The sequence below is a fragment of the Penicillium solitum genome, assembly GCF_028829755.1.
Source record: "Penicillium solitum strain IBT 25940 chromosome Unknown utg000009l_segment0_segment0, whole genome shotgun sequence".
In the NCBI taxonomy this organism is placed as follows: Eukaryota; Fungi; Ascomycota; class Eurotiomycetes; order Eurotiales; family Aspergillaceae; genus Penicillium; species Penicillium solitum.
The window spans coordinates 128,892-154,979 of NW_027072128.1; the positions used below are offsets into that span (position 1 = coordinate 128,892).

General features: G+C 48.7%; 13 protein-coding genes across 13 annotated transcripts; 6 read left to right on the top strand and 7 right to left on the bottom strand.

Moving 5' to 3' along the window:
* Nucleotides 1-170: 170 nt before the first annotated feature.
* N7455_011167 (uncharacterized protein) lies at nt 171-2,945 on the bottom strand (the record flags this gene model as incomplete). Its single annotated transcript, XM_040959867.2, has 2 exons — nt 171-2,810; nt 2,877-2,945. The coding sequence occupies 2 exons, from the start codon at nt 2,943-2,945 to the stop codon at nt 171-173; spliced, it is 2,709 nt and encodes a 902-aa protein (XP_040809772.2).
* Nucleotides 2,946-3,320: 375 nt separating this feature from the next.
* N7455_011168 (cytochrome and DOMON domain-containing protein) lies at nt 3,321-4,463 on the bottom strand (the record flags this gene model as incomplete). The annotated part of the gene is made up of 1 exon (XM_040959853.2): nt 3,321-4,463. The coding sequence occupies one exon, from the start codon at nt 4,461-4,463 to the stop codon at nt 3,321-3,323; it is 1,143 nt and encodes a 380-aa protein (XP_040809738.2).
* Nucleotides 4,464-6,251: 1,788 nt separating this feature from the next.
* N7455_011169 (uncharacterized protein) lies at nt 6,252-7,013 on the top strand (the record flags this gene model as incomplete). The annotated part of the gene is made up of 2 exons (XM_065606603.1): nt 6,252-6,787; nt 6,842-7,013. 2 exons carry the CDS (start codon nt 6,252-6,254, stop codon nt 7,011-7,013), a joined length of 708 nt encoding a protein of 235 aa, XP_065459769.1.
* A 202-nt stretch (nt 7,014-7,215) lies between these two features.
* Nucleotides 7,216-9,312, top strand: N7455_011170 (flavin monoamine oxidase family protein; the record flags this gene model as incomplete). Its single annotated transcript, XM_040959841.2, has 1 exon — nt 7,216-9,312. The coding sequence occupies one exon, from the start codon at nt 7,216-7,218 to the stop codon at nt 9,310-9,312; it is 2,097 nt and encodes a 698-aa protein (XP_040809756.2).
* Nucleotides 9,313-9,416: 104 nt separating this feature from the next.
* Nucleotides 9,417-9,614, bottom strand: N7455_011171 (uncharacterized protein; the record flags this gene model as incomplete). The annotated part of the gene is made up of 1 exon (XM_065606604.1): nt 9,417-9,614. The coding sequence occupies one exon, from the start codon at nt 9,612-9,614 to the stop codon at nt 9,417-9,419; it is 198 nt and encodes a 65-aa protein (XP_065459770.1).
* A 145-nt stretch (nt 9,615-9,759) lies between these two features.
* Nucleotides 9,760-10,530, bottom strand: N7455_011172 (SDR family oxidoreductase; the record flags this gene model as incomplete). Its single annotated transcript, XM_040959828.2, has 1 exon — nt 9,760-10,530. The coding sequence occupies one exon, from the start codon at nt 10,528-10,530 to the stop codon at nt 9,760-9,762; it is 771 nt and encodes a 256-aa protein (XP_040809759.2).
* Nucleotides 10,531-11,105: 575 nt separating this feature from the next.
* N7455_011173 (uncharacterized protein) lies at nt 11,106-13,389 on the top strand (the record flags this gene model as incomplete). The annotated part of the gene is made up of 7 exons (XM_040959798.2): nt 11,106-11,421; nt 11,479-11,774; nt 11,825-11,899; nt 11,954-12,181; nt 12,231-12,713; nt 12,765-13,069; nt 13,134-13,389. The coding sequence occupies 7 exons, from the start codon at nt 11,106-11,108 to the stop codon at nt 13,387-13,389; spliced, it is 1,959 nt and encodes a 652-aa protein (XP_040809765.2).
* An 83-nt stretch (nt 13,390-13,472) lies between these two features.
* N7455_011174 (NAD(P)/FAD-dependent oxidoreductase) lies at nt 13,473-15,277 on the bottom strand (the record flags this gene model as incomplete). Its single annotated transcript, XM_065606605.1, has 8 exons — nt 13,473-13,610; nt 13,658-13,750; nt 13,807-14,022; nt 14,077-14,324; nt 14,379-14,937; nt 14,991-15,091; nt 15,144-15,188; nt 15,244-15,277. 8 exons carry the CDS (start codon nt 15,275-15,277, stop codon nt 13,473-13,475), a joined length of 1,434 nt encoding a protein of 477 aa, XP_065459771.1.
* Nucleotides 15,278-16,938: 1,661 nt separating this feature from the next.
* Nucleotides 16,939-17,366, top strand: N7455_011175 (uncharacterized protein; the record flags this gene model as incomplete). The annotated part of the gene is made up of 2 exons (XM_065606606.1): nt 16,939-17,082; nt 17,259-17,366. Coding segments are annotated over 2 exons (252 nt in total), but the record flags the coding sequence as incomplete, so codon positions are not given.
* A 644-nt stretch (nt 17,367-18,010) lies between these two features.
* On the top strand, nt 18,011-18,466 carry aspf13 (allergenic cerato-platanin Asp F13; the record flags this gene model as incomplete). The annotated part of the gene is made up of 1 exon (XM_040959850.2): nt 18,011-18,466. The coding sequence occupies one exon, from the start codon at nt 18,011-18,013 to the stop codon at nt 18,464-18,466; it is 456 nt and encodes a 151-aa protein (XP_040809688.2).
* A 158-nt stretch (nt 18,467-18,624) lies between these two features.
* N7455_011177 (NADPH-adrenodoxin reductase) lies at nt 18,625-20,368 on the bottom strand (the record flags this gene model as incomplete). The annotated part of the gene is made up of 3 exons (XM_065606607.1): nt 18,625-19,497; nt 19,554-19,985; nt 20,072-20,368. The coding sequence occupies 3 exons, from the start codon at nt 20,366-20,368 to the stop codon at nt 18,625-18,627; spliced, it is 1,602 nt and encodes a 533-aa protein (XP_065459773.1).
* Nucleotides 20,369-20,589: 221 nt separating this feature from the next.
* On the top strand, nt 20,590-22,882 carry N7455_011178 (uncharacterized protein; the record flags this gene model as incomplete). The annotated part of the gene is made up of 3 exons (XM_040959818.2): nt 20,590-20,763; nt 20,817-21,005; nt 21,056-22,882. The coding sequence occupies 3 exons, from the start codon at nt 20,590-20,592 to the stop codon at nt 22,880-22,882; spliced, it is 2,190 nt and encodes a 729-aa protein (XP_040809745.2).
* Nucleotides 22,883-24,165: 1,283 nt separating this feature from the next.
* N7455_011179 (Lectin C-type domain protein) lies at nt 24,166-26,068 on the bottom strand (the record flags this gene model as incomplete). Its single annotated transcript, XM_040959812.2, has 2 exons — nt 25,951-26,068; nt 24,166-25,893 (listed from the first exon to the last, which is right to left on the bottom strand). The coding sequence occupies exons 1-2, from the start codon at nt 26,011-26,013 to the stop codon at nt 24,166-24,168; spliced, it is 1,791 nt and encodes a 596-aa protein (XP_040809694.2). The 5' UTR covers nt 26,014-26,068.
* Between the last annotated feature and the right edge of the window lie 20 nt (nt 26,069-26,088).

Here is a 26,088-nt window from a genome sequence, read left to right on the forward strand (position 1 = left end):
TATATCCAACGCAATAAAACACAAAAATAACAAAATGAAATGGGAATTCACTGTGTGGAGCTTCAACAAAAGAGCCAAAAAACCATAGAAAGAAATTGTAAAGGTTTGAAACGATGGTTCAAAATGACACAGATAGTGGAATATGTTCATAAATGGCAATTATACAAGCCTTACTCGGCGGTTTTGAATCCCTCTCTGTCCAGAACTTCAGGACGGTGTGACATGGAGTCCCGACCAGCCGCGGAGAACACAGATAGAGTATCTGTAGAACGACGGCCATTCTCGCCAGCCATAATTGGGGCAATAACACCCCGCGCGCTCCGCACAGCTCGGGTGCTAGCGGTATCGGGTGCCATGTTCATATAGGCAACGGAGTCCTTGTCGCCGCCAACGGTACTAGCAGTGTCCGACAGCATCTCGCTTCGGCCAGCGGCTGATCCTGCAGCGGATGATGGCCGGTACCGGCTGTGAGCTAAGGAAAGATCGGATTTCATCGGGAGAGAGCCTGCTGCATGAAAGAGAGCCCTTGTGCTAGCATTCTCATCCGTGAATTTGTTGTTGTTCACCTCGGGCAATATAAGGATTGGACCAGCGCTTTTCTGCGAGAGGGGTCGGGAGAAGGTCTCGGGATCTGTGGACGTACGTCCAATAGAAGAGTCACCGTTTCTGGGCCGTTCCCTTTTGTCCGGGCTGACTGTCGTGTAGCCGTTAGACTGCGACTTTGTGTCGGTAAGGTCTTTGTCTGAGACTTTTTGGGGTTGGGGATGTGTCGCTGGAGTGCTAGACCATGCTCCAGCCTGCCCAGCATCAGTGCTGACACGGGTGGAACGTCTGCCCGATTCCTCAGCCCGCTTCTCCATTTCCATTCTGCGTTCGTCATGCCTGCTTCCCCAGCCGCTCCACATCATCATGCCGTAGTTCTTCTTGGCATGCCGTTTTGGTAGTACGCCAGGAGCAGCTCGCCGGGCGGCCAAAGAGCTCGGGGGAGGACATTCACCATCAAAGTCTTGGAAGCCGTGCGCCAGCTCTTTCAAGCGTCGGCTCTGAATCCGAAGTTTCTCCTTCGCAAATCTGATGTCCCATTCCTTTTTTGCGTCCAACCACATTCGGATGAGCAAGGGGTTGATTGCCCCGACTTCGGCAGGGGGTATCTCTAGCACTGGGTATGAAGAAGGGGGATCTAGCGGGAAGACATGTCCTCGTTTATCGATTCGTTGGCGTATCATGTATTGATGGAACGCCGGAAGAGGATCCCCAGCCTTTCCGACAGAGGAAGGCCCGGGTGCATCAGGCGGACTGTTCAATGCGGTTCGAGGCCCCGGGACGTCTTCATCTTCTGAGCTATTTGATGAAACGGCCGAAAGAGCACTATCATCCACGATTTCGACCTCGCCATTCTGAGCACGCGCCAACGCCCAAGAGCCAAACTGGGAAATGGAACGGAACATGTACTTGGCTGGTCGCGTAAAGCTCAGAGTGGGAGCGACATGGCATAGGTTGTCCCAGACCTGAAGTTGTACATAAGTTGGTTCGTACTTGTTCAAAGTCTCCCGGGTGGGATCATTCTCGTCGAGATATGCGTCACTGGGTGGGTATGCTGTTGGGTTGGCTGCTTTGTGGGCGATGTAGAATTGCTCGTCACGAAGGGTCTCGCCGCCGCCGCTCAATATTTGCAGAGGAGGCAAGCCACCCAGGGAGGGTTGGAGGACTGGGGAAACAAGAGGGTGGGACATGAGTTGGTTTGTCGTGTACAACTGAATTTGGTCCTTGAGTTCGACTGTCTTCCCATCCAGAACAACGTGAATGTTATCGGGTTCAGCATGTAAACTAGCAGGGTTGGGGGCTTGCTGCAGGCCAGGGTAGGCGTGTTCGGCTAGAGGTGGGCCGTTCTCATGGACAGTATAACCACGGATGGCGGTCTCTTCAGCAGTGCTGTTTGGTTGGGGAATAGCCTTTTTGACATCCTCGGTATTCACTATTGGCTGGCGCGACAATCTTTTCATTTCCAGGATATCATCAGCATTGGGAGGAGGCCAAGCAGGTGAGGGTTTATGACGGAAGCCATAGGCAGGGACATAATCACCCGGGTTGTCCTCAACAATACTCGGGAAAGAGTGTGTTAAATCAACCCAGGGCGAGATCAAGATGGCGCCCGCTGGTAAGGGAATACCCTGGTCTCTCATGATGACCAGCATCGATAGAGCCAGGCCTCCACCCGCAGAGTCACCAGCAAGAATGATTTCTTTGGGTTCATAGGAATTAAGCAGCCAGAGGTAAGCCGCCATGCAGTCATGCAGGCCACATGGGAAAGGGAACTGCGGTGACAGTCGATACTCCGGCGCAAATACACGTCCCTTCAGTTTGCGGGCATGACGCTGCATCATGTATCGATGGGTGTCGACACTCCCGAAGAAATAGGCCCCACCATGGATATATAGCATCACGCGGTTACAATGCCCACCAGCCCCCTCCGTTTGATTATAATGGTTCCGCATCTCAATCCACTCCCCCTTCAGCTCTTCGGATGGCCCCCGCCATTGCCACCATTTCTCTCCTCCCACTCGTATGACGCCCTTGGGACCCAGCTGCTTTGTGACAGCATCCGCAGCAGAGGACAGAAATGTGTCGGGGATTGTGATAGTTTCGGTTCTCACCCAATGTGGGCTTGGGGCCCATTGGCGGGTGAATGCCTGTAGGTCTTCGACGGGGTGTTTAGATGCATAGAACAGGAATTGACGAACGATCTGGATACCCTCATCATAGGTAACATGAACGGTGGGTTTGTTATGTAGCGATTTGCGATGCAGGTACTATATAGATCATGCGCTATCAGCCAGATAATCCTAACCCTGTCAGGGTATTCCACAAGGACTTACATGACTGATGAGAGTGTGAAGGACAGTGGGAGTCAATGCCACACCTAGTGCAACTGTATGTAATGGCATAATTGGTTCTGTTCGGGGGGGAAGATGGTAGGAGTATGCCAGCTGTCGCAAAATCCAAGAGAACTCGAAGAGCCAAAACCAATGTGATTTAAATGAAAGACAAAAGTGAGGGTCCGATCGTAAAATGGGCCGACGTCATTTAAGGAAAGAAAAGGGATTGGAAGAAGAATATCCAAATAAGTTGACAAGTTGACTTGAAAAACAAAAAGAAGAGAACCAAACGAAGACACCAGGGGGGGGAAGAGATGATGTCATCGGGGAAATGGATCTGCAGTAATCCGAACATTTTAGGCTCTCCCAATGTCAATCCTCCGATCTCTTACCCCATACTCAGTGTATACTCAGGCTATCCTCTTCATCTTCATCTCCATCCCTTTACAAATTGTGTCTCCTTGGTCTTCCAATCCAACTAACAATCACAATATAAACCATTGCAATAATACCAGCAACAACACTAGTTGCAATGACCGCCCCACGCGGTGCGTTCGCAAGCTTGAACCCAAGCCCGACATTGATGATACCCAAAATTATCATCAACCGTCCAAACCAACGGTGCATATAAGCAAAGGGTCCTTTCCCACCTGTCTTCCGGAAGAATCGGTGCTGCAACACCCCCATAGCAGGCTGGAAAAGAACAAGGCATGGTACAACAATCATCCCCAGGATGGTATGGTAAGAATCGATCAATTCAATCTGCCGTGCCATAGAAATACCAACTCCAAAGCCTGCAATTACCACGGCCAAAGTGAGGAGTTGAAATGTTCCATGAATGTTCACCGTCCATTTCGATGGGAAAATATGAAGTCCGAGCGCGAAGAAAGGGAACATGACCACAAAAGCCAAAATCATGAGCACAGCATGAGCCGTCTTTTTCCTCTTGACTGTTCTTCGGAAGGCCACAAGGCCCGGATCTTCTTCACTGGATGAGATGGGCGCTCGGGCCATTTGGGCGAAGGGATTCACTGAGTTACCGCCCGTCGCTTTTTTCAGGTTGATGGTCATGGCACCGTGATCATCATGTTGGCTAATACCTTCAGACAAACTGACCGAATTCAGGGACTCTCCATATTTGATGGACCAAATCCATGGACTTGAGGAGCTGTTCACGTTTGCTGTTCCCCCATTCCATTTTAGGCAGGTATCGCATCGGACATTGGCAGTGATGACCCCATCGTGCACACCACTACCATTCAGAATTGTGATTTGGGCGTCCCTGTTATACAACGGTTCAGTTTCCCCGACACCCGACCGCGGAGAAACGGTGACATTGTTGCCAGACGTGTACACGACAAACATATTGGCACCTGCCATTTGCATTCCTTGGCCCAAGGCAAACCACTGTACTTGGCGAGTAGAATTCATCTGGAAGTATATGGGGCCCGAGCCCGACTTAGCAGTATCATCGGGGACATTGAAGCTATATGTGATCTCATCGTGGCCTTGAGGGTGAATGCTCTGAACTTGAACATGGGCCAGGGCAGGAATGGCCCAGAGCCAAGATAAAATATGCCGAACCATTGAAAGACTGAGATTGACTACTCTGGTCTAACAAGGGAATCATCCCAATAAATACCTCCCAGCGCTTTGTTGCACGGTTGACATACCAATTGGGCTACGTCAGGCCAAGTCTTTGTGGGCGTGATTTTTGAATTTGCCACAGATATTGGGAATATCTGTCAAAGAGTTGAAGGGTTATCTTACAAGATTCCTATTGGAATAGCTTAAACTAACTATCTCGCTTTGTGCTTTTGTGTTTCAAGTTACCTCAAGTCAAAGAAAGGTAATACGACTTTGCTGCGCCTGTCAAACCCTGATCAGCGTCGGGTCAGCCGCATCAAATATCAAGGCTACTTCAATTCTCCATGTATTGTTAATGGGGGGAAATATTAGTGGTCAATCCACAGTCAGAACTGGAAGATATCCCGAGGTCAAGGTCTATACAATTCCGGTGTGCCTAAGCTTTTGGCATATTAAACCGATGCAGATTATGGGAAATTAGGGTTATGCATAGTTACAAGGTTACTTCTGTGTTTATATGAGGTCAAAGATATCCGGGAAGGGAAAAGAAGACAGTTCTATAGAAATATAAGAATTTCTTCGACTCTCAAACTATCGAATACGGACATCCTCAATCGCAATGAAGAAGTCGGTTTGTTCCTCTTGGTATTTCTCTGCATTAACGCCTAGATGGAAACAGTATGACAACTAAAACTACCGGTGAAGACAGCTTCGCCGTTGTGTCTCCCCGGAAGAAAAGATCGAGGTTCATTTTGACCCGAGTGATTCAGTGTCGCAGGTCTTTCTTTGTAACCCCGGTGACCCTAGTGGCTTTGTCCCAACTACAAAGGAATCAGTAAGCATTACAACAAAGCCTATCAATATCCCGCCGAGAACTGTGGTTACTCGCAATAACACGAATCCAATTTGGTACTACTATGGTCAGATTGGCCATTGCCAGGCCGGCATGGTTGGTATTATCAATCCGCCGTAAGCAGGGCAGGCTCGGCTTATTCATCTTTTGTCAGCTGCAGTGGCTGGGAAGCCCTGGACTCTTTCTAGCAGGCTGCAGAAAATGTAGAAGGCAGCACCATACCTCCAATTGTTCAGGGTTGTCCTAGGAGTCCAAGGAAGAATCTCCAAGCAGAACGGCCAGTAAATCGGCGAGCGGAACAACCAGCTCTATTTCAAGCCCAACAACTCGGTTAATAAGATGATCATGGCCATGTATATAGATGTAGTTATTGTACTTATGCTGGGCCTTTCATGTATTGTCTCCCTGTCTTTGGTGTATTGTCGCAACAACTGACAGTCCAGATCACAACAAGAAGCACGTGTCTCTGTATGATTGCTTAGCTCAATTGGTTGTAAATGAGAGATATCCCCAACTTACGCAGACGATGAAAGAGAACCCCAAGATAGCAACTCACGGCTCACATCATGCAAGCATATTCGAGAATAGTAATCAAACCTCATTTTCCATTGCCCTCATTCTGGCGCTGGCCCACCTATATTGCCGTGCATAACATTTGGGACTTTGGTCTTGGCTGATTTCCAGCAGCAAATTACCCATTTATCTGATTTTCGAGGTTATTATAGCGTGATAATTGATTGAATAAGTATCTCTAGTCGTATAGATATAATCCCTTGTTAATAATGAGGTAAGCATGACTACCTAGAAGCTTATATGAAACCTACTAAAACGAGTTTATTAAATCTCATGTTGACTGTTGAGTTCAGACTTTCAAACATATCGGATGATTCAGGCACCCCAGACCTCGAGTGTTTCGAGGCCTTACGCTACACGAGATGGGTTTACTGAGGTCGATCGACCTGACAGGGTCTGCACGTGTCAGAGGCAGGTCTTGTTCAAAGGAGCCCGACGGGTCATGGGTCCCTCAGCCACATTTGGTAGGACGTGATGAAAAGTGGCCAACCGTTGTGATGGAAATTGGAGTGTCGAATGCATTTCAAAAGTTAAGGGCAGATGCAGCGTGGTGGCTGGCAAACTCCATGGGCCAGGTCAACCTTGTCCTCGTTGTGTCGATCGATCAGACTTGCCCAGAAATCACCTTCCAGACAATTTTCCTAGACCCGGAGTCACCAGCCAAGCGGCGCTATATCCCAATGGTGCGGCAGTCAGTTACCACCTCGCGCGCACCGAAACAACCCGACACTCCCATAACCACCAGCCCCGAAGAACCTTTGATCATCAGGTTTGAGGAGATGTGCTGTCGTCCACCAACCGCCCCAGAGAGAGACATCCAGATTTCGCTTCATTGGTTGGAAATGATCTCACGCAACGTTTGGATGAAGCAAAGCTATAGGTCTACCGATCCTAGAGGGTGGGAGTATTTTGCTTTTATATTGTGTTTTTGGCTTTACTTTATACCTCCAAGGCGTGTCTTAGCTTCTTTGAAGAATGACACCTTGTCATGGTACGCAAATCATCGGGGTCTGTCTTGCAAAATCCGTTTGATTTGGCCGATCTCTGCCACAGTCGAGGTCAAAATCTGTGGAATTGCTGATCAACCCCAAGGTCCCCTTCCACGCGGTACTCTTCAGAAGTGAGATTCGGGGAATATTCCCACTTTTTCAGGGAAATAAACATAATATGCTCAAATAATTCCCGCGGATACGGTCGATCCCATTCTCGTGCCTTTCTTGGCACCGCGGAAGGTCCCCAGGGCCACCGAAGTGTGGGATGCGCTAACGAGTCTGTGAACATAAAAGCTAGAAGCCATGCCAAATACTGAGCCCAAACATAGTCACAATGCTCGGCAAGCCATCTCTTGTAGTGGCTACTTTGGCCGCCCAGGCTTTGTCTGGACTCGGAGCGATCATCGAACGAGAAACGGTCAAAGTGACAACATCCGAGACAGTTCGAGGTGGTGAACTGGCCAATATTCATCTCGATTGGTATGATCAACCGCCAAGTCTGATCAAATCTGTCTATGCGCCCTGTGGCGGCGAGGATTCGTCGACAAAGGGACAAATCATTGGACAGTTTTCAATTCACGATCATCCTCCACAGCGACTAGCTTGGGTGGTTCCAGATGAGGCTCCAACGCACTATTGTGTTTACATATATGGGTCTGCCGGCCCAAATGTGGCTCAAAGGGTCTTGGGCAAAAGCGGCCCTGTCTCCTTGCAGAAGAAGTCGAAGAAACGATCCACAGCAGACACCAACATCTCATTGCTGAAGGACTTTGATGCGCAGGGTGCATGGTTCGACGGAGTGGCCAAAATCAAGGCCAAAGTGGAAAGTAACGGAGGAGTTTCTTCGAAAAATTCACCAAAGAACTCCTCAATCGCAATTGTTGGAGGTGGAATCTCCGGCCTTGCAACGGGGTTGATGCTGGATAGCGTCGGTGTGCACAACTGGGAGATCATCGAAGCCAGCGACCGCGTTGGTGGCAGATTCCGGACGAAATATGTTGCAGACACTAAAGAATGGGCTGAGATGGGACCAATGCGACTTCCGCACTCTGTCACTTACAAAGACGATAATGAGACACTCCTGTATTCTGACCATCAGTTAACTTTTCAACTGGCCAAGATATTGAACAACATGAACAAGAATGACTCGCAGTGGAGGATAGACTTCATCCCCTGGATCCAACACAGTCCCAATGAGTTGTATGCTCAAGGGACTCGCCGCCATCCAGATGGAAGAATCCCAACACGCGCTGAGATCGAGGAGGATCCAAGCCTGAAGGATCCCCCAGAAATGACAAGTGCCGAATACAGCAACACTGAGAGCCAGATGAACAAAATCCTGAAAGACGAAAAGACTCTCAAATCTCTTCAGAGGGATGTCTGGAGAGCCCATAAGACCGCGATGGACCAGGGGCTCGATGACTGGAGTGAACAGGCAATGATGCGACATGTCTTCAAAGCCAGCCAGAACATCACCGACGAGATCTGGACATCATCCGACTACGATGTGTTCTGGGATGAGCTACATCATAACTCCAATCTCGGCTTGGATGGAAGCAAGGATAGTCTAGGCGAAACAGAATGGCTCTGTATCGATGGAGGATTCAATCGCCTGTCCGACGCCTTTCTTCCTCACGTCCGTGACAGGCTTACTCTCAATCGAAAGATCCGGAAACTGGAGTCATTCAAGGGAAGTGATGGTCACACCCGCACTCGACTGTCATGGTACCCCAATGTCTCAAATCGCACCTTCGAGTCCAAAGAGTACGACTATACAATCATGGCAGCGCCATTTACCATGACCCGCTTCATGGATCTACCCAAATTCTCCTCCGTCCTAGACCGCGCGATCAGCGAAGCAGGTTTACGCTTCAAGTCCGCATGCAAAGTAGCCCTACTATTCTCCGAGCGATTCTGGGAAAAGGGCGACCGACCAATCTTCGGCGGCTACTCCAAGCCATCAAGCAACTCAGTCGGTGCACTCTACTACCCAGTCTACGGACTCAACGAGTCCCGTCCAGGTCTAATCATGCACTACCGAGGCGGCGATTGGAGCGACCGGTTTGTGAGCTTCTCTGACGAAGAACACGTCCAGACGGTGCTGGATTCGATTGTCAGTCTGCACGGTGAACAAGCGCGTGACCTTTACACGGGAGACTATGAGCGTCTTTGCTGGCTCCAGGATGAGCATACTGCGACCGCTTGGTGTCGGCCGGATGTTGCACAGCATGAACTATACATTCCGGCCTATCATCAGACGGAGCATAACACGATTTTCATTGGAGAGCATACTGCGCCAACTCAAGCCTGGGTTAGTTCTTCGCTGCATTCTTCTGTTCGTGGGTCGGTTCAGTTGCTGTTGGAGTTGGGTTTGGTGGATGAGGCGAAGGAACTTAACCAGCGGTGGATGGGGAGATGGATCAAACTATGATATCACCGTCCTCCTTAGTTTGGGGTAAACTATCCTAAAAGATGGAAATACCCACGATATACATACATGCATACATTCTATATATCTATTTTCATGGCTCCATATCAATTATACAGTTTTCCCTTTACCAGAGGCTTCACAGTGTCCGCAGAAAAGGTCACATGTCCAATACCATTGTCCATCTGTAGCTCTTGAACCACACCCCATTTTAACTTCTTATACGTCAAGTATTTATCGAATTGTTGCCAATCGGGTAGATCATCGTGTTTCTGAGGCAGGCAGGCAACAGCTACACAGGTCATTATTAGGATCCCCCCCCCCCCAGAGCCGCCTATTCAGAGATATAAGATAAAACGTGAACCTAACCATAAACATGGGCAGATATTTTTGCTCAGCTCAGGTTCCCTCGTGCGACTTCAGGCAGACCTAATCATTCAAATACCCTCTCTACCATGATAAAATATCTCCCGTTTGCGACATGAACTTTCCCGACACATTTCCCCTTGTAGCACTATCAATAACACCAAGCATTCCCTTGACACTATCCTCAACAGTTACTGGTGGGTCATCAGGATACCCCCACTCCTTCGCAGCGAAATCGCCCGCGCGCGTCTGCACCCAGCCAGGATGCAGAGCAAACGCAACCAATCCATGTGCCTCATTTTCAACATGAAGAGCCTTGGTGAGCCAGTTGGAGGCCGCTTTACTTGGACCATATGCTCCACCAGGAACAGGCTCCTGACTAGCAATCGAACCGACGGAGGAAGATATGACAACAACCTTGGGCGTAGAAGCCGATCTCTGCAGAAGTGGCCAGAAGGCCTGGAACACGAGAAGTGGGGCGATGGTGTTGACTTCAAAAGAGGTACGGAGGTCTTCCGCCGAAGTGACTAGGGCGGGAGTCAGGGGCGCCGCGAATCCAGCATTGCAGATAAGCACATCGATGTGCGTCACTGTACTGACAGTTGCGGCGAAGGCCTGTGCGATCTTTTCGGGGGGTATCGCAGTTGAAAAGTCTAATTCGATGATGTGGAGGATACTGTTTTCGCCAAACTCAACACCTTCAATGTCTGACCTAAGGCTTGTGGCAGTATCGTGGCTGCGCACCGAGGCCACGACGGTGGTGGCAGGACGTTCTAGTAGGTGTTTGGTCAGTCCAAGACCGAGGCCTCTGTTTGCACCTGTCACGAGGTATACTGCACTTGCAGCAGATGTCATTATGAGTGATTTTTATATGTAACTCTTTTGGTTCAAGAAGGAAGAGAGGAAAGAAAGAAAAGAAAGCAATGCGCCCCCTCCTTTTATACCAGGTTAGTTAGGGCTTATGTGAAGCGGGCCAATCAAAGCAGAACTCACCATCACGCCAACAGTTGTTGGAGTTGTCATATTTAATTCAAGCTGAGCATACTACTACTTATATATTCAATCAATTCGAATGGCTATTAAGCTCTATACTGATATACAGCCAAGGTAAGCCTTCAATAAACGCCAAGATCTCCCAAGGTTCTCCAAATTCCCCCTAAGATCCACCGAGAAATCCCGAAACCCATTGCCAAGAGAAGTTGGAGAAGACGTATTATCTAGCATGAAATATTAACAGAAGAAAGGCTAATTACTGCAAGCTATGTCCGTTATCTCTCTATTTGGGGTTCTTGGGGCTAATAAGACCTATGACTCCAATGCCCTCGGAAGGTCCCCAGCCGGATATGCGTGAAAGCATCCGATTGTGAGTTAGGCTGGCATATTTAAAGCTCCTGTCTGCTTTTGCCACATCTCTGCAAGAAATGCACATCATGGCTCCTAATGGTCTTAGTTCCTGCCTTTGGCGGGTCTCTGCCTCTCTTCTTCTCTTTTTGGCTGCCTCGACTATCTCCGCCACTGCAAGTGTCGATAATGGCAAACTGTTTACGATCAATGGTATCAACTACTATAGTGGTGATGCGGTCTCGAAAGTGGTTACCTCGGATTTTGATTCGACTCCATTCGATACAATCGTTCCCCTGACAGTCATTCGGACAGATGAAGCTCTTCTCACCACGAATATTGTAAAAGAAACTATTTCAAAGTATTCGGCCACCGATGATGTTTTCCAGGCCGGATTTCTTGAAGGTGGGTGATTAATAGAATCAATGTTTCTACCAAAAACTTCTGTTGACTCTAAGATAGCGGTTCTCCTTGTCTACGACGGAGATGGTCGTGGCCAAGTCGAGTCTTCTGTTCAAAAAACTCTCAGTGGACTTGGAAATAGACTTGCGATGGCCTCTTCCGGCTATCAAGCTGGGGCACATATTACATCCGCCAAACTGGTCCATGACATACCAAAGGGGCCCTACTTTTACTCGCCGCGGACTGGAGAGATCTATCAGGCCTTCCGCCTGTACTCCGATCACCAGCTAGCATTCACTGAAGCTACTCTTAGCGATGGGGTCGGAGGGTTTAAGCCCTTGCCAGCAACCTCATCGGTGAATAAAATTGTGACCTGTCTTCGGGAAACTTTGCTAATCAATCCCAGGGTGCTATGACGAAGAGCGTTGCTGTACCATCTAGGTTATACCACACGCCAACATCAACGAAGCCACTTTCAGGGGTACTTTCAGCAATAAAGTCCACTATAATTCAAAATTTCACTAACAATATGTAGCTACGTTTAGGAGTGAAAGATATCTTTGATTTGAAAGGACTACGGACTAGCGGTGGCAATCGGGCCTTCTACGATTTATATCCTCCGCGAAACACCACGGGCCCCGCACTCCAGAGACTCATAGATGCGGGGGCTATCATTGTAGGGAAAATGGGCACTGTGCAATTTGCAAATGGAGACAATCCAACAGCTGATTGGGTCGACTTCCACTGTCCTTTCAACCCTCGAGTAAGTCCAACCATTGGAATCGATGTGATTCAACTAAACCTTGTTTCAGGGTGATGGCTATCAAAGCCCCGGTGGTTCTTCATCAGGACCTGGTGCCGGTATCGCATCTTACGACTGGCTGGACATTGCCGTAGGAAGTGACACGGGTGGCTCTATGCGCAGCCCGGGTGGAATGCAGGGACTGTTCGCCAACCGTCCTTCTACTGGGGCTGTATCTCTTGATAATGTTCTTCCACTTTGCCACGAACTCGATACAGCGGGCGTTTTTGCTCGCAATGCTGCAACCTGGTCAAAGGTTATGCATGCGTGGTACCAGAATTTCACTAACTATAGAGAGTATCCGAAAAGGTTGTTCTACCAGAACTCTTCTTTCCCCAACTCCAACACCGCATCCGGTGCAATTCTTGAGGAATTTGTTATGAAAGTGGAGTATTTCCTGGGTACGAAGAGGGAGTTTATTGATATCGCTTCGCACTGGGAGAAAAGCCACCCTTCAGAGACACCCTCGAATATAACAGACTTGCTGAATACAGTGAGTGCCCATCAAGGTTGAAATACATATTCAGACACTGATATCCTTTAGACATATGCTGTGTTGGTATCTGTCGATCAATATCGCTCACTTTCTTTGCCATTTTATGCAGACTATGGTGCAAAACACGATGGTCGCCGGCCATTTGTGAATCCAGGTCCCTTAGCGCGATGGACCTGGGGCCAGAATAATGGTGGTGACACCGCATACGGCGAAGCTATCAAGAACAAAACGATCTTCAAAGACTGGTGGGAATCCGATGGATACGGAAAGGCAGACAAACAGACTTGCTCGGAGGGTATCTATATGTATCCTTACAGCAAGGGTCAGACACAGTATCGGAATGCCTATTTTGAGTGAGTTAAACCCCCTTGAAGAGACAACATGATCTATGAAATGATCTATGGCTCATATCTACAGTGCACCTTCTCCGCCTCCAATGGGCTTCAAGGATGGTCGGATCGCCATCTTGGCCGGGACCCCGGATCTGGTAGTTCCTATTGGAGAGGTCCCCTATTACTCTACAATCTCGCTCAAAACGGAGTTCATGCCGGTTACGATGAGCTTTGGCGCAGCCCGGGGCTGTGATTTGATGCTGGTCAATCTCATCGAGGATTTGGAACAAGCGGGTATCTTGAAACCCGTGAGCACAGGGTCAATGATGTACCCTGCGTGAGTCCAAAACAATTTATTTCAATGTTTTAAGTCAGTAGAGAATTAACTCATGAATTGTGTGTATGAAATTTCAATGTTAAATGATTAATTGTGCGAAATATCTCGTGGTCCGCCGGGGCCCTCTTCCAACCCGTTTCTTCTAGGTGCGTCAGGGCGCCAGCGCCAGAACGAGCGCATGAAAGATGAGCTTTTATCACCATTCTCGAAGATTTCCGCCGCATGCTGTAAATTATCAGATATTATCTTACAACTTGAGTGGGGTTTCCTACCTTTCCTAGCACCGGCAGGAATTTTGCACCATGGCCACTACCCCCAGTGCAAACGAAGACGGATTTCTCTGCGTATGTTGGGACATGATCAATCTGATTCAAGATAATATTAGCAAAGGTATTGGGATAAGGAAGAACTATGTGCTCACCACAAATGAATTGTCCAACGAGTCGGTGTACCAGCAAAGCTTTGTGGAGAAAAAGGGCGTATTTTCGAACTCAGGCAGGAAGATAGACACAAACTGCTTAATAGCATACAAGGCTGGTTCTGGAAGTAGTGAGCACTCCTCCGCTGGAAGAGGCACTGACCATTGACCGTCCTGGGTGAACGGGGTATCTTGCGGCGCTGGCTGAAAATTGGTCCACTGAAAACAACACAGTCAGTAGATATCAAGAGGGATATAACTACCAGTACTCACCTTTATTCCACGGTATCCAATCTTGACGAGGCCTTCTGGGGTTCTTGGTAGGACGTAAATACTCCCTGTGTCCTTTCCGGAAGTGTCTCGTGGTGTACTCTTCCAGGTCATGACAGGGAATCGTTCCGGTGAGTATTTGTCCCATAGGTCGGTGTTGCTCTTATCTATCTTAAAGGTCCCAAGGCTACCGGCTGAGGACTCAAGATGATAGCTCAATTCAGGGAGAATTTGTGTCGAAAATGATCCGGCTTCAAAATTGTGAGTAAAAGCAAATGGGGATAGGGGGGTCTCTCGCGACTTACCAGCCACAACAACGGCGTCCGCATCATGAACAATGCCATCCTTGGTCTTCAAACCTGTCACTTTGTCTTTGCTTGGCTCGAGGTTGCTTTTCACTTTAACCAAGTGATCAACGGCTCCCTCCTGTGGCCCGAGATGAAATTTCACGCCTTTATCGGCGGCCACTTTTTGGTAGTGGGCACAGGCATTACTGCACCTCACAAATCCAGCCAGAGAGTCAAGAACCGCCTCATATGTGCTTTCAGAGTCTGGGATGCGGAAATTGAGTATCTTATCTTTCCAGCCCAGCTTATCGGCCCGTTCGCAGTCTGCGGGGTCACTCTTGACGAACTGCGTGTCTCGCAGACCATCACGCTGCATGTTGGCTAGAGTCTCTTTCTCTAGGGCAGCCAAGTGGTCAAAGGGCTGTATACGGAGCATTCCGCTATTAACAAAAAGTCCGACATCTCTGCTATCGTCTTGTTCCGTTGATCCACGCTTTTCATCCTCCGAAACCCACGCTTTTCGGCTTTCCAGTGCGAGACGCTGGTAGTGAATCTCTTTCCCATATGACGCGCGGAACTGATATTCTTGATTAGCATGGACTTTTATCTGTGCCAGTTTGGATTACTCACGATTTTGTTGTGATCGGCAGATGCAGCTTGTACATCGTCGGCTGTTGGGTCGTATCCATTTTCATCGTACTGACTTCGATCAAAGACAGTCACTTCATAGTCTGTGGATTATAAGCTATTTGTAAACTTTCTCCAGGGAGATACCTTGCTTACTTCGATCTCGCAGGGCAATCGCTAGTGAAAGACCAAATATGCCCGCTTTAATGGTTGTTAGTAAGTCTCAAAGACCTGTACACTCAGATATTTGTCTTACCTCCGATAACAGCGACTGACTTGGGATCTGTCATTCTTGGCTCTGCTTCCTTTGAATCTGGGGTTGTAATGTCTTGGTGAACGTAGTAGGGGGTGAAGGTCCCCCGCGATGAAGCCAAGAGCTTCAATGCTCATGGGGTCCTCACGATACTCCGCCTGGGTTAGCGAGAATAACCCCTCTGATCACGTCAGACGGGTCTAATAATACCCGTTACTATTTTTTTCCGTTCCTATGTGATATTTCGGTTATAATCATTGGCTCACTATCGTCAATAGACGATATATATATTTTCCCATGATAACCATCGTCAGTGCACAAATCAATCGTATATTATGTGTTACCCATATTTTATCTTTCAAGTCACTGTAATACAATTTATAGTAACCTTTAAATAGATTATTCTTCGATAGAAGAAATAAATAGCTAGATTGAGTCTACAAAATGTATAGATCTGATTCGTCTATATCAAATGTAGGTCAACTATCTTCAAACATCCAAATCTAACACACAACCGCCCGGATGGTCTAGTGGTACGTTCCACTTCTATATACTGTCCTGCGAATCTCAACTAATGAATAATTAGGTATGATTCGTGCTTCGGGTGAACCTGTGCGAGGTCCCGCGTTCAAATCGCGGTTCGGGCCCTTCTTTTTTTTCTCTTCTATTTTTGCATTAGATACGGAGTACGGATTAGAGAGAGATATTTTAAAAGTAATCCCCACAAAGTAGATATTGGCTCCAAAATGAAGGACTAGGGACTCAGCCCGAAGTAATACTAGAATAGCGCTGTATGGCTACTGCTGGCGTCGGTCATGCAAATCTTAGAAATACTGGAACCTGTTTTTAGAATGTGCCATGTATTAATAAAGGGGTGGCGGCCGTCTACATATTTACATTGCTAAATCCGAATACCAAAGTCCACCTTAATTTGGTATAAAGTCATCGATCAGAGAATGATCCGAGTGGTGGTGCAATATACTCTACTCTCCCCTCGGAAGAATTGGAGACAATAGGGACATATAGTGTATACAAAAACGGACACGGTAAATGTTTCACCCACAGGGAATAAACTATCTCGATATTGACGTGGTTATCGCTATTTTGGAACCAGGAACCAAAGTGAGATAGATGCTTTGCCACGGAGTCCCTTACTGCGGTACTTGGAAACGCCGCTAGTTGTAACATTGGTCTACTACTGGGAACTACCATAGCAGCTGTGGTAGGTGTTGTGCTCGGTGTCAAGGAAGATACGTAGTGCCGTTAGGAATCGGTGACACCGAATTATGTCCTACCCGGCGTATCCGTGGGGAAGGAAGGAAGTGGCCATCCGACCTAGGGTTAGTGGTAGCGGCAGCTAGGTGGTTGAATATTTCCTGGTTGTCCGCGTATAATATTTGCATATGCTGTCGAAGATAAAAGGAATGAAAGTACTAGCCCCAGAGACGCACTCGGGGCTTAACCAACAATTTGAAACCAATATTGGAATTTACTATGTACATATATATATATGTAGGCAAAAAACAACCACAGATACTAAAACAATGTATGTACGGAGTATGTGAGCTCTAATTTGAACAGGGATCTACCTCTCCCTGCTCATGAATTTAATCAAATGACAGAGATAAGAAAAAAAACCCCTCCCCAAAAGAGATGAACAAGGACATGAGTGTGTAAGTAAAGTAACCGACCTCAGGAAGACCAAACAAAAATCAAAAGCAAAAAGAAACGTCCCCGGGAAGGCTTGAACTTCCAACCTCCCGATTAACAGTCGGACGCGCTAACCAATTGCGCCACGGAGACGTGCTTGTTGAAGAGACATGGACTATTTTGTTACTTAATGTAGACAAAAGTATAAGATGGTCTTAATAACCATGATCAATCTTAGTTAGGACAAATATACATAGTTAGTTATGGGAAATAATAGTACGGAGTAGACTAGGTACCTTAGGAAACCTTCAAAACTACATTTAGTTTCCGTACATCAAACCTCTTTCTACTGATTTCGCCATCACAAGTCTCCGTGGCGCAATTGGTTAGCGCGTCCGACTGTTAATCGGGAGGTTGGAAGTTCAAGCCTTCCCGGGGACGTTTCTTTTTGTTTTTGCTTTTTGCTCCTTGGTTAGTTATGGAGTACTTAACACGATCCAACTATCTGCTTTACATATTTGCGCTCATTTCCTTCTTCTTTTTTCCTTTTTTCCCTTCCTTTTTCTAGTTTGATGAGATCAGCTTATAGATCTAATATTAAATTTTGATTCAAACCCAGATCGAAATAAAATGTGGCTGTGGCATTCTGTCCGTATTGCTCGATGCAACCTCGAATGCAGTCACCCTATACCGTAGCATAAAGAGAGTCTCGCGTGAGCTGTATGTGGATCGACTATGCAGTCCTTTTACGGACCGGACCAAAATAGCAGCCAAGATATGCCATGTCTCAGTCTGCCTGCATGCTTCCTCGTGAACCCCACAATAGTCCTCGGCCTTATTGCACCGGTTTCTGTGGGTTGTTCGTTATGGGAGTATCGGCTGATGATGGACCCCAGATGAGGGTATCCTATTTGGGCCGTTTCACCTGTGAGTCTAAGACCTTCATCCAAGACCTGTGCCGGATGCAGCCTGCCATCAAAGAGGAAATAGAACAATATTAGATGGGAGGCCTGAGTGAAGGAGATATATAAACCTCGTCGAGGAGGGAGCAAAGTAGATACAACAAGCAACAAAAACATTCTTCTCTCTTCCTCAAAGTACCACCAAATCCTCTACAAATATGAAGTCCACCATCACCTTCACCTCTGCATTCCTGGCAACCCTCAGCCTCGTTTCTGCTGCTCCGGCTCCGGCGGCAGCGGAAACAGTATCCGTCTCCTACGACACCAAATATGATGTTGGAACATCCTCTCTGACCACCGTCACCTGCTCTGATGGTGTCAACGGCCTGATCACTCAAGGCTACACCGACTTCGAATCGCTGCCAGGCTTCCCAAACATTGGCGGTGCGCTCACCATCCCAGCCTGGAACAGCCCCAACTGCGGCAAATGCTACGCGTTGCACTACTCGAATGGCAAGATCGACAATACAATCAATGTCCTTGCTGTTGATGCCGCCCCGGGTGGCTTCAACCTTGGCTTGCAAGCCATGAACAAGCTGACTAACGGTCTGGCGGAGCAACTCGGCCGTATTGATGCCACTTACGTTGAAGTGGATTCCAGCGCATGCGTGTAGTGAGGACTAGATAAGATTCATGGAATGTAACAACGAAGGGACAGAATGGTACACGGAAGCGCTGGATAATGCACGGGCAAAGATGAGAGTGTTGGGCCGAGTATGTAATTAGATTTGTCAAACTATGTATACAGATAGTCCATAATATACATAAAGGTTCAATCAAGCACCTTCAACATTTCTTCTACACGCCCAAGCTTATCCCGAGGCTTGCCCTTTAGTTGGCCGCTTTCTCGCTCTGCCGCATCGATTCGTTGCCAGTCTTTCCACGACGTCGGGCGTAGTCCGCGGCGCTGGGCCTCGATTTTCACTCCGTCCCAGCCTAGACCGCTACTGTGATCGGGTGAATGAAGCAAGGACGCTGAATCGGCACGTTTTGCCAGATCTTGCACAACGGTGTCTGCAGTAGTGAATGCATCGGTCATTGTGGAGGCAATTACACCCGTTGGGCCTCGCTTCACCCAGCCAGCGCAGTACAGACCGGGCAGGTGGGAGATAAGAGATCCGTCAGATAGACTTTCAGGCTCGCCCTTGTTCGACAAGCTTGTTACGCGGCCAAATCCATCATTCGGGATGATACCGCGTCGGGTATCGAAGTCGATACCAAGATCCTCTAGTCCTGGAAGAGGCAGGGATTTGTAGCCCACGCTGCGGAAGAAAACGCTAGCTGGTAGATTGACCTGTGCACGCTTTCCGCTCGACAAGTGCTTTGGAGACACCTTGGAGGTGGGGCTGTGGGGGTCGGATGGGTCGAGTTCGTTGCGAGAGAACTTTACATGGGATAGATGGTATGGGTAATCAGGCGACCAGTGAAGAGAATCAGGAGCAAGTAAGAAATCCAAAGACCATGACTTTGGGGCTGTCAGAGGATCATTGGCTGATCCTTTAGCCAAGAGCTGCATTAGACGCTTCTGCGCTCGGGGCAGTGCCGATACTACTTCTTCCGGGGGAAATATATCTTTTGGAATGGGATCAAATGATACACCTGGAAGCTGTAACATTTCACGGAGCTCTTTGATCGTGAATGAAGCCTGAGTCAAGTAATTAGAAACCCGTGTGTATCAACAGCGAATTCATGGTAGCTCACCTGCAGAGGTCCGCGACGCCCAACAACTCGCACTCGCTTAATGCGACTTGTGGCGAGTTTTTCCACAGCATAATCTGCTATATCTGTCTTTTGGAGGGTATCGACGTCTGAAAGAAGAATCCGGGCAACATCTAGTGCAACGTTGCCTTGTCCGACAATAACAGCGTTCTCTCCGCTTAGGTCCGGGTCAAGATCTCTGTGCTCTGGAAGACCATTGTACCACCCCACAAAGGCACGGGCTGAGTGCACGCTATGCAGAGCTTGTTCTCCAGGAATCCCCAGCTCTCTATCCTTTGAGGCACCGTAGGCGAATATGATGGCATCGTAGTGTGGTTTGAGGGCAGCGAGCGGTAGATCATGTCCGAGGTCGATATTACCGACAAAATTGAAGCGCGAGGACTCCGCCACCTCTGTGAATTTATCTTCGCAATTCTAATTTTCATATAATCATGAGCTTATTCCTACATACAATGTTCAATGGTCGACTCATCATTGAATCGTGGTTTACTGTGACTCACCTTGACTTCGGGGTGGTCCGGAGCAACACCGAACCTGGCCAAGCCGAATGGTACAGGTAGCTTCTCATACATATCAACTATCGCATCTTGCTGTTTAGCCAAAAGACGGTAGGCAGCATAGAACCCCGCTGGACCGGAGCCCACGATGGCCACACGGACGGGTCGGTCGGTTTGGGCGACATGGCTGTTGGAGCGTTTGGGTGTAAATCGAGATACGAAGCTCTGATATTGTAGAAGAGGTCGGCGATTAAGCCGCACAGTGCATTGAGCACATACAAAGGTCTGTTTTAGGCGCATGATGCATAGATTCGAGAAACCGCGGAGGTGATCGGAGATAATGAGACATGACACGTGATCTTATCGGTTGCCCCGGGTTACTATCACATGTTTGCAGGATGTACAACATACTCAGACCTGAGCACATCCCAAGCTGACAGTCGCATTTCACATTCCCAAGGTTCTTCACATTCCTCTCTTTTGCTTCGCGTGGGTGCCACGAGTGGCTTCCAGTCGCTACCATGGGGAGATCGTCACCTCCATTCCTTTATGAAAGCCCGGCCGCCTACAGCTTTAAAGGTCCGACCGACCGCGGCTTCAACCCGAGAGCCGCGACAGAGGCGAGCTGGACTCGTCCAGCAGACAAGCCCAAGCAAAAAGGACCGCTAGTAAATCTAAACCGCCACCCTGATACGGTATGTGCGATCATTCGGAAATTAATGGTGGGTTCTGCTAATGGTGGATGTAGTGGGGTTCCTTCAATACGGCCAGCTCATTTACACCGATGAGCTACAAAACAAAGGATCGGGTCAAGTATGCACGATCAACCCAGCTCGCACTTCGCGTGCTCACTCTTCTGGGGGCTCTCGGGTCCCTGTTCTGCTCTGTCGTTATTAAGGGAGCTGCAGTGACCGTCATCTGGATCATTCGCGCCGGCGTGAGTACAGTCCACCCAAGAAAACGTTCTCTTGCTGACCTCTATTGTAGCCCATAGTTGCAATTCTCCACACGATATATGCCATCTACCATAATTCCCGATCTGTTATTACCCGCCCCGCAGGCTCTCAAGCCAGCTATGGGCTATTCGCTGCGATTTTCGACTTCGGACTCATCCCGTTCTACGTGTTTACTGCGTTTATGGCGTATGGAGAATGGAGCCACAATGCATACCATTGGGGAACTCTCTTCAACAATAGCGACCTGACTGTGAAACTGTCGGAGGCCACCTTCATCTTGGCTATCGCAAATGGCGGGTTGCATCTCATCTCCCTTGCCATATCGGTTTTCTTGGCTGTCACATTCCGGAAGATCTCCCGCCTACCGCCTGACATGAACCCACTTGAAGACAATTTGACTGCACGTCCCCGTAAGACCCACCAGGAGACTCAAATGGAGGAGAAACATCTCAGCCAATCCACCCTGGATTCCACATTCGAGGATCCGCTCATTGGATCTCCTCGCAGTGTACCATTCATGCACACACGTGAACAGTCTTCTGGTGGTGATTTCAACCGTGAATCAATGGGTATGCTCGACGAGCAGCGCCAGTCACACCCTTCCTTTTATCAGCATCGCCTATCCCACTTGGAATCTCCAACAGAACCTCACATGGATCCTTCCAGCCCTGAGACACTATTCCAAGAAACAGCGAGCCAGCCATATGACTTCACATCACAAACACCTGGCCCAGAATATCGAAAAGTTGCCTCGCACGCCCCCGAAATCATCAATGCCACTGCTCAAATGCGTAACCTGTCATCACGCACCGCTGATCGATCGGAAACCGTCAGCCCATTGTCTGATAATTGGGTGGCATACTCTGAGCGGTCTCTATCGCCAATGGGTGAGACGCAGGATGGGAACGCAGCCGCTCTCCGTCAGTCCTCTTCTGTCTACAGCCGAAAATCCGCCACGTCCGCCGGTAGCGGCATTCGAGACTGGTTTGCTTATGGCTCCAAGCCGGAGCCAAGTATCGGAAATGCTATCCCAGAAGATGTTCGTGGTGAATATGCGTCACTCGCCATGCATGAATTCTATGGCCTTGATGATGGCCGCCGTGAACAAGATGTGGGTGATCAGCGCATGGACATATTCCCAGACCCAGAAGATCACAGAGACGACCTTGATGATGACCGTGATGGCTATATCCCATTTAACCCGCTCATGCTTAATCCACCAACCCCGCAACCTATTCTGACCGAAAAGCCGGAGAATACCGATCCCGTGCGCCGCGTTGTCTTGGGCGATAGCCCCAATCTATCGTACAATGCACAGGCACAGCCAGTGTCTGTTCCACACGAGAGCCCCAAACCCACTTCGCCCAAGACCCGATTCTATGGCGAGCTGGATGTAGATGGCAAGCCTGGGTTGGCCGTGACTCGCGAGCCAAGCGAACAGATAGTTCGTAAGCCCACCAAGCTTCAGAAGAAACGCAGCAGCAAGATGTCTGCTTATGAGTCTCTCAAGAAGAACGACGACAACGAAGAAAACGGATACCTCTCAACCAGGATGCCTGCTTCGCCCCGCGCCACCGAAAGCGACCGCAAGGGCCGTGTCGTGAGCAACACTGGTACAGACACTGCTCGGCCTGGAATTGCAGCCGGAGTTGGTGCGTCTTTATCCTCGTATGGAAGTTACATCGCTGGTCTGGGCGTCGGACGCCGCCGCGATGTGAGTGGCAAGGTCGCCGAAGAAGGACGCAGTGACAACCTTCTCAATGAGGAACCCGACCGCAACCAGAACGAAAGCGACAGACAAACTCCGAGTGCTTCGCCAAATCGGGCTGCAGGATGGGCTCGGTTCGCCGGACTTTGAATGTGATATCTATCGTCTTTGTTTTTCTTTTCTCCAGGAGTTTACGGTTTGTCTTCATGAATGGCATGTAGCGACTTGCTTTTGTTTGGGACTTTGATATCCCGTTTCCAGTGGTTTGATTTTCATGGAAATATGTATGGATTGGAATTGTTTGTGTATTATGGATATCATTTTTGTTGTATGTAGTTCTGACCAATGAACATTTGAACCGAGCATGATAGCTATACAACTTGCCGTACACTGTTCCAATACACCAGCGAGCCTAGATAAAAAGTAAACCATAGCAGTGAGCCAGCTGATTTTGTTAGTGTTAACAGGGTCTCTGCAGCTAGAGTGCAGATCAGCTCATTGATATTTATCAGGTGCGCAGTCCATGCTAGCAGCGTTGGCACCAGAGCCGCCAGCTGGGGCCCCTACCTTGGGTTGTAGATATTATTAAAAAGCTGTAGATCAATTTCTATGGGCTCAGAGATGAAGTTGACACCATCTACGATCTACGGAACGACCGACCATTTGGTCACATTGGGCATAGCTCTAAGTGTGGGGTTGGTCTCTGAGGGCAAGATAATTAGGTATGGATTCTTAGAATTTTTGACTGCGTCTCTATGGTCTACATTTGAAGCAATAGCCCATAGAATCCTCTTGTGTAGATAAGATGCGACAGAGAGACGAGTCAAAAGAGGTCCCAATAGAATACAGACCCCCCATTTCTGGCAGTTCTTTGAAGATAGCGATCGATCAGGTTCTTGATGTCCAAAGGCAAATCCGGGAAATCGCTAAACGAACGAGATCGCAGTCCCCTAGGAACTGACGTTCTGAAGTGTCTCATGCGCGGCGAGTATCTGCATGATTCGTGACGCCTAAGTGGCAGATGTCGAGCAGCGGAAACCCATCTATTGTCGCACATCCTATGTCATTGGCAATTGTCAATGAAGGACAGCTTGTTTCAGGAAGTCGCCGATTGTGTTCATGTTTCCATGGCTAATATAATCAACGGAAAAGAGCATCCCGGAAGAAATTCCCCACCCGCTGTAGAGTCGAGCCCGATAGCTGGTCGCTGGACTTGAGCTCATGGATGTTGCGGGGAGTGCGCTCAGACAAGCCCGGTGGTGGAGAGGGTAGGAGCTTCAGAATTATAGATGTGCAAATGAAAAGGCAAGGCAATATGCATAGTATATAAGATGTCCAATTTTGATATACACCCAAAAGGCCGAGACAGCACCTTCAGGGTGTGCCGAGCGCTTGGGGTCATCATCGAGATAATTCCAAGTGCATAGACTGTCTCATGAGGGAACACCTTCATATGCCCACCCTTCGATGACACGCTTTCTGCGCCGGGAATTTCGGCGGTTGGCGTTGCACTTGACAAAGAAAGTCAAGGCCGTGATAAGAAGGACGATGATACCCGCAATCGCAGCTACAAGCACAGTTCTGCGCTCGATTTGCTGCGGGTCAGAGGCATAGGGACACCTCGCCTCATAGCCACCGGATACCCAGCAGGAAGTAACATCTATCGAGTTGAAGTCTACGAAGACCTCTTGAAGGGCGGGGTTTGTGGAACCCAAGTCGACTTCTGTCTCTGGCAGAGAGAGAAGGTGTCTGTAGAGATACGTGTTTTCGAGACCGGTGCGCGGTACAGCGAAGCTCGATCCTGGCGGACAGGTTTTCGACACATTGGAGAATGATTCGGTCGAGTCTGACAGGACCCAGGAGAAAGGCGAATTACCGACTCGACAGGCGCCACGCCGCTGCTCAGTGCAATTCGTGGATCTCCAGTGGCCGTCCAGCGTTAGATCCATGATCGCACAGCGGTCATACTTGGGATCACCGTCGCCACCGCCATAGTTTGCATCATGTGGCTCGCCGATAGCCCAAGCCCAGGAAGAGGCGAGGGAGACATTACGGTAATGTTCAACTTGCTGGTCTGCAGTCTGGCCGAAGAGGGTGGTGTTGAGCATTGGCGAGAGACCACAAGCTGTAATGTTAGAGAGAACATTCGATAGTGAAGCCATCGTCTCATCTGTGGAAAGACCACCAGGGACAGGGAAGCGACTGGATATAGCCCATGATGAGTTGGTTTGAGACACGCGTGTGAGCCCAGGCTCATACAGACAGCCTGAAGTGAGGGTCCCGTTGGTGGTTGCGGAGATATTCACATCAGAAGTCAGTTGTCCGGGAGGAAAGACCAAATTTTCTTCGGTAGACAGATTGTAATTCATTAGTTGGGAATCGATAGAGCCGTATTCAATGAGTACTCGATCGCGTTTCGCAAGCTGAATGTACTTTGATGATGGCCAGCCATCCGGAGTGCTCTGTTCACCCGCTTCATTTTCATGAACGGTGAAATACTCTGTGATGGGCATGTAGCCCTGCTCGACCTTGTACCATGACTGGTTTAAATTGCTTCGGTCTGAGGCAAGCTGAGCCGGGCTATAGATGAAGTCCTCAAGGGACATCCCGAGGATCGAGCCGGCTAGCTCAGTTCCCGATGGCATTTGACCCCCTGAGATAGTGGAAGCAGGCTCATCTGGTGTGGAGTCACTTGCGGCAACATGGAGATTGAGAACGAGATAGGCTGTGTACACGGTCAGACGTGAGTTTGTCTCACGGAAATAACCTACAAGCACTTCCGCCAAGGTGTAGAGATCGAGGTCGTTGGTGCACTTGTATGAGCCTAGCTCATAGAGAGTGTGTCCATGTGAATCAGTAGTACCAGTGACAGTCGCGGAGTCCGCGCTAGCTGTTGCTGTTGATGTGGCGGATGTACCTGAGGATACAGACACTCCAGATTCGGCTGGAACAGACACCGGACAGAAAGACCAAGTCCTACGGTTGACCGACCAATATAGATCGACAACAAGACGTCGGTACCCGATTGCGACGAGGTTAGAGATACATTTTGCAGCGTCATCTCGATCATAGATGCGGTTTCCAAAGCAGGCAGCTGACAGTGACACAGCAGGGTTTGTCACATAGTTAAGTGGAATTTGACCAGCCACATCTCGTTCGCTCTAGATCAAGATATTCATGTGAGTGTGGGGGCATTAATTGCGAAGTGAGACACATACCAGTAGAACAGCCACCAAGGTAGCGTTCAACAGGGTTTCTGTAGAGTCATATTGGACAGACATTGAGCATCGACATGAAAATAGCTCTGAAGCTCATGAAGCTCATGTTCAGTGTTCAGCGTGAGGTTGAATGTAAAA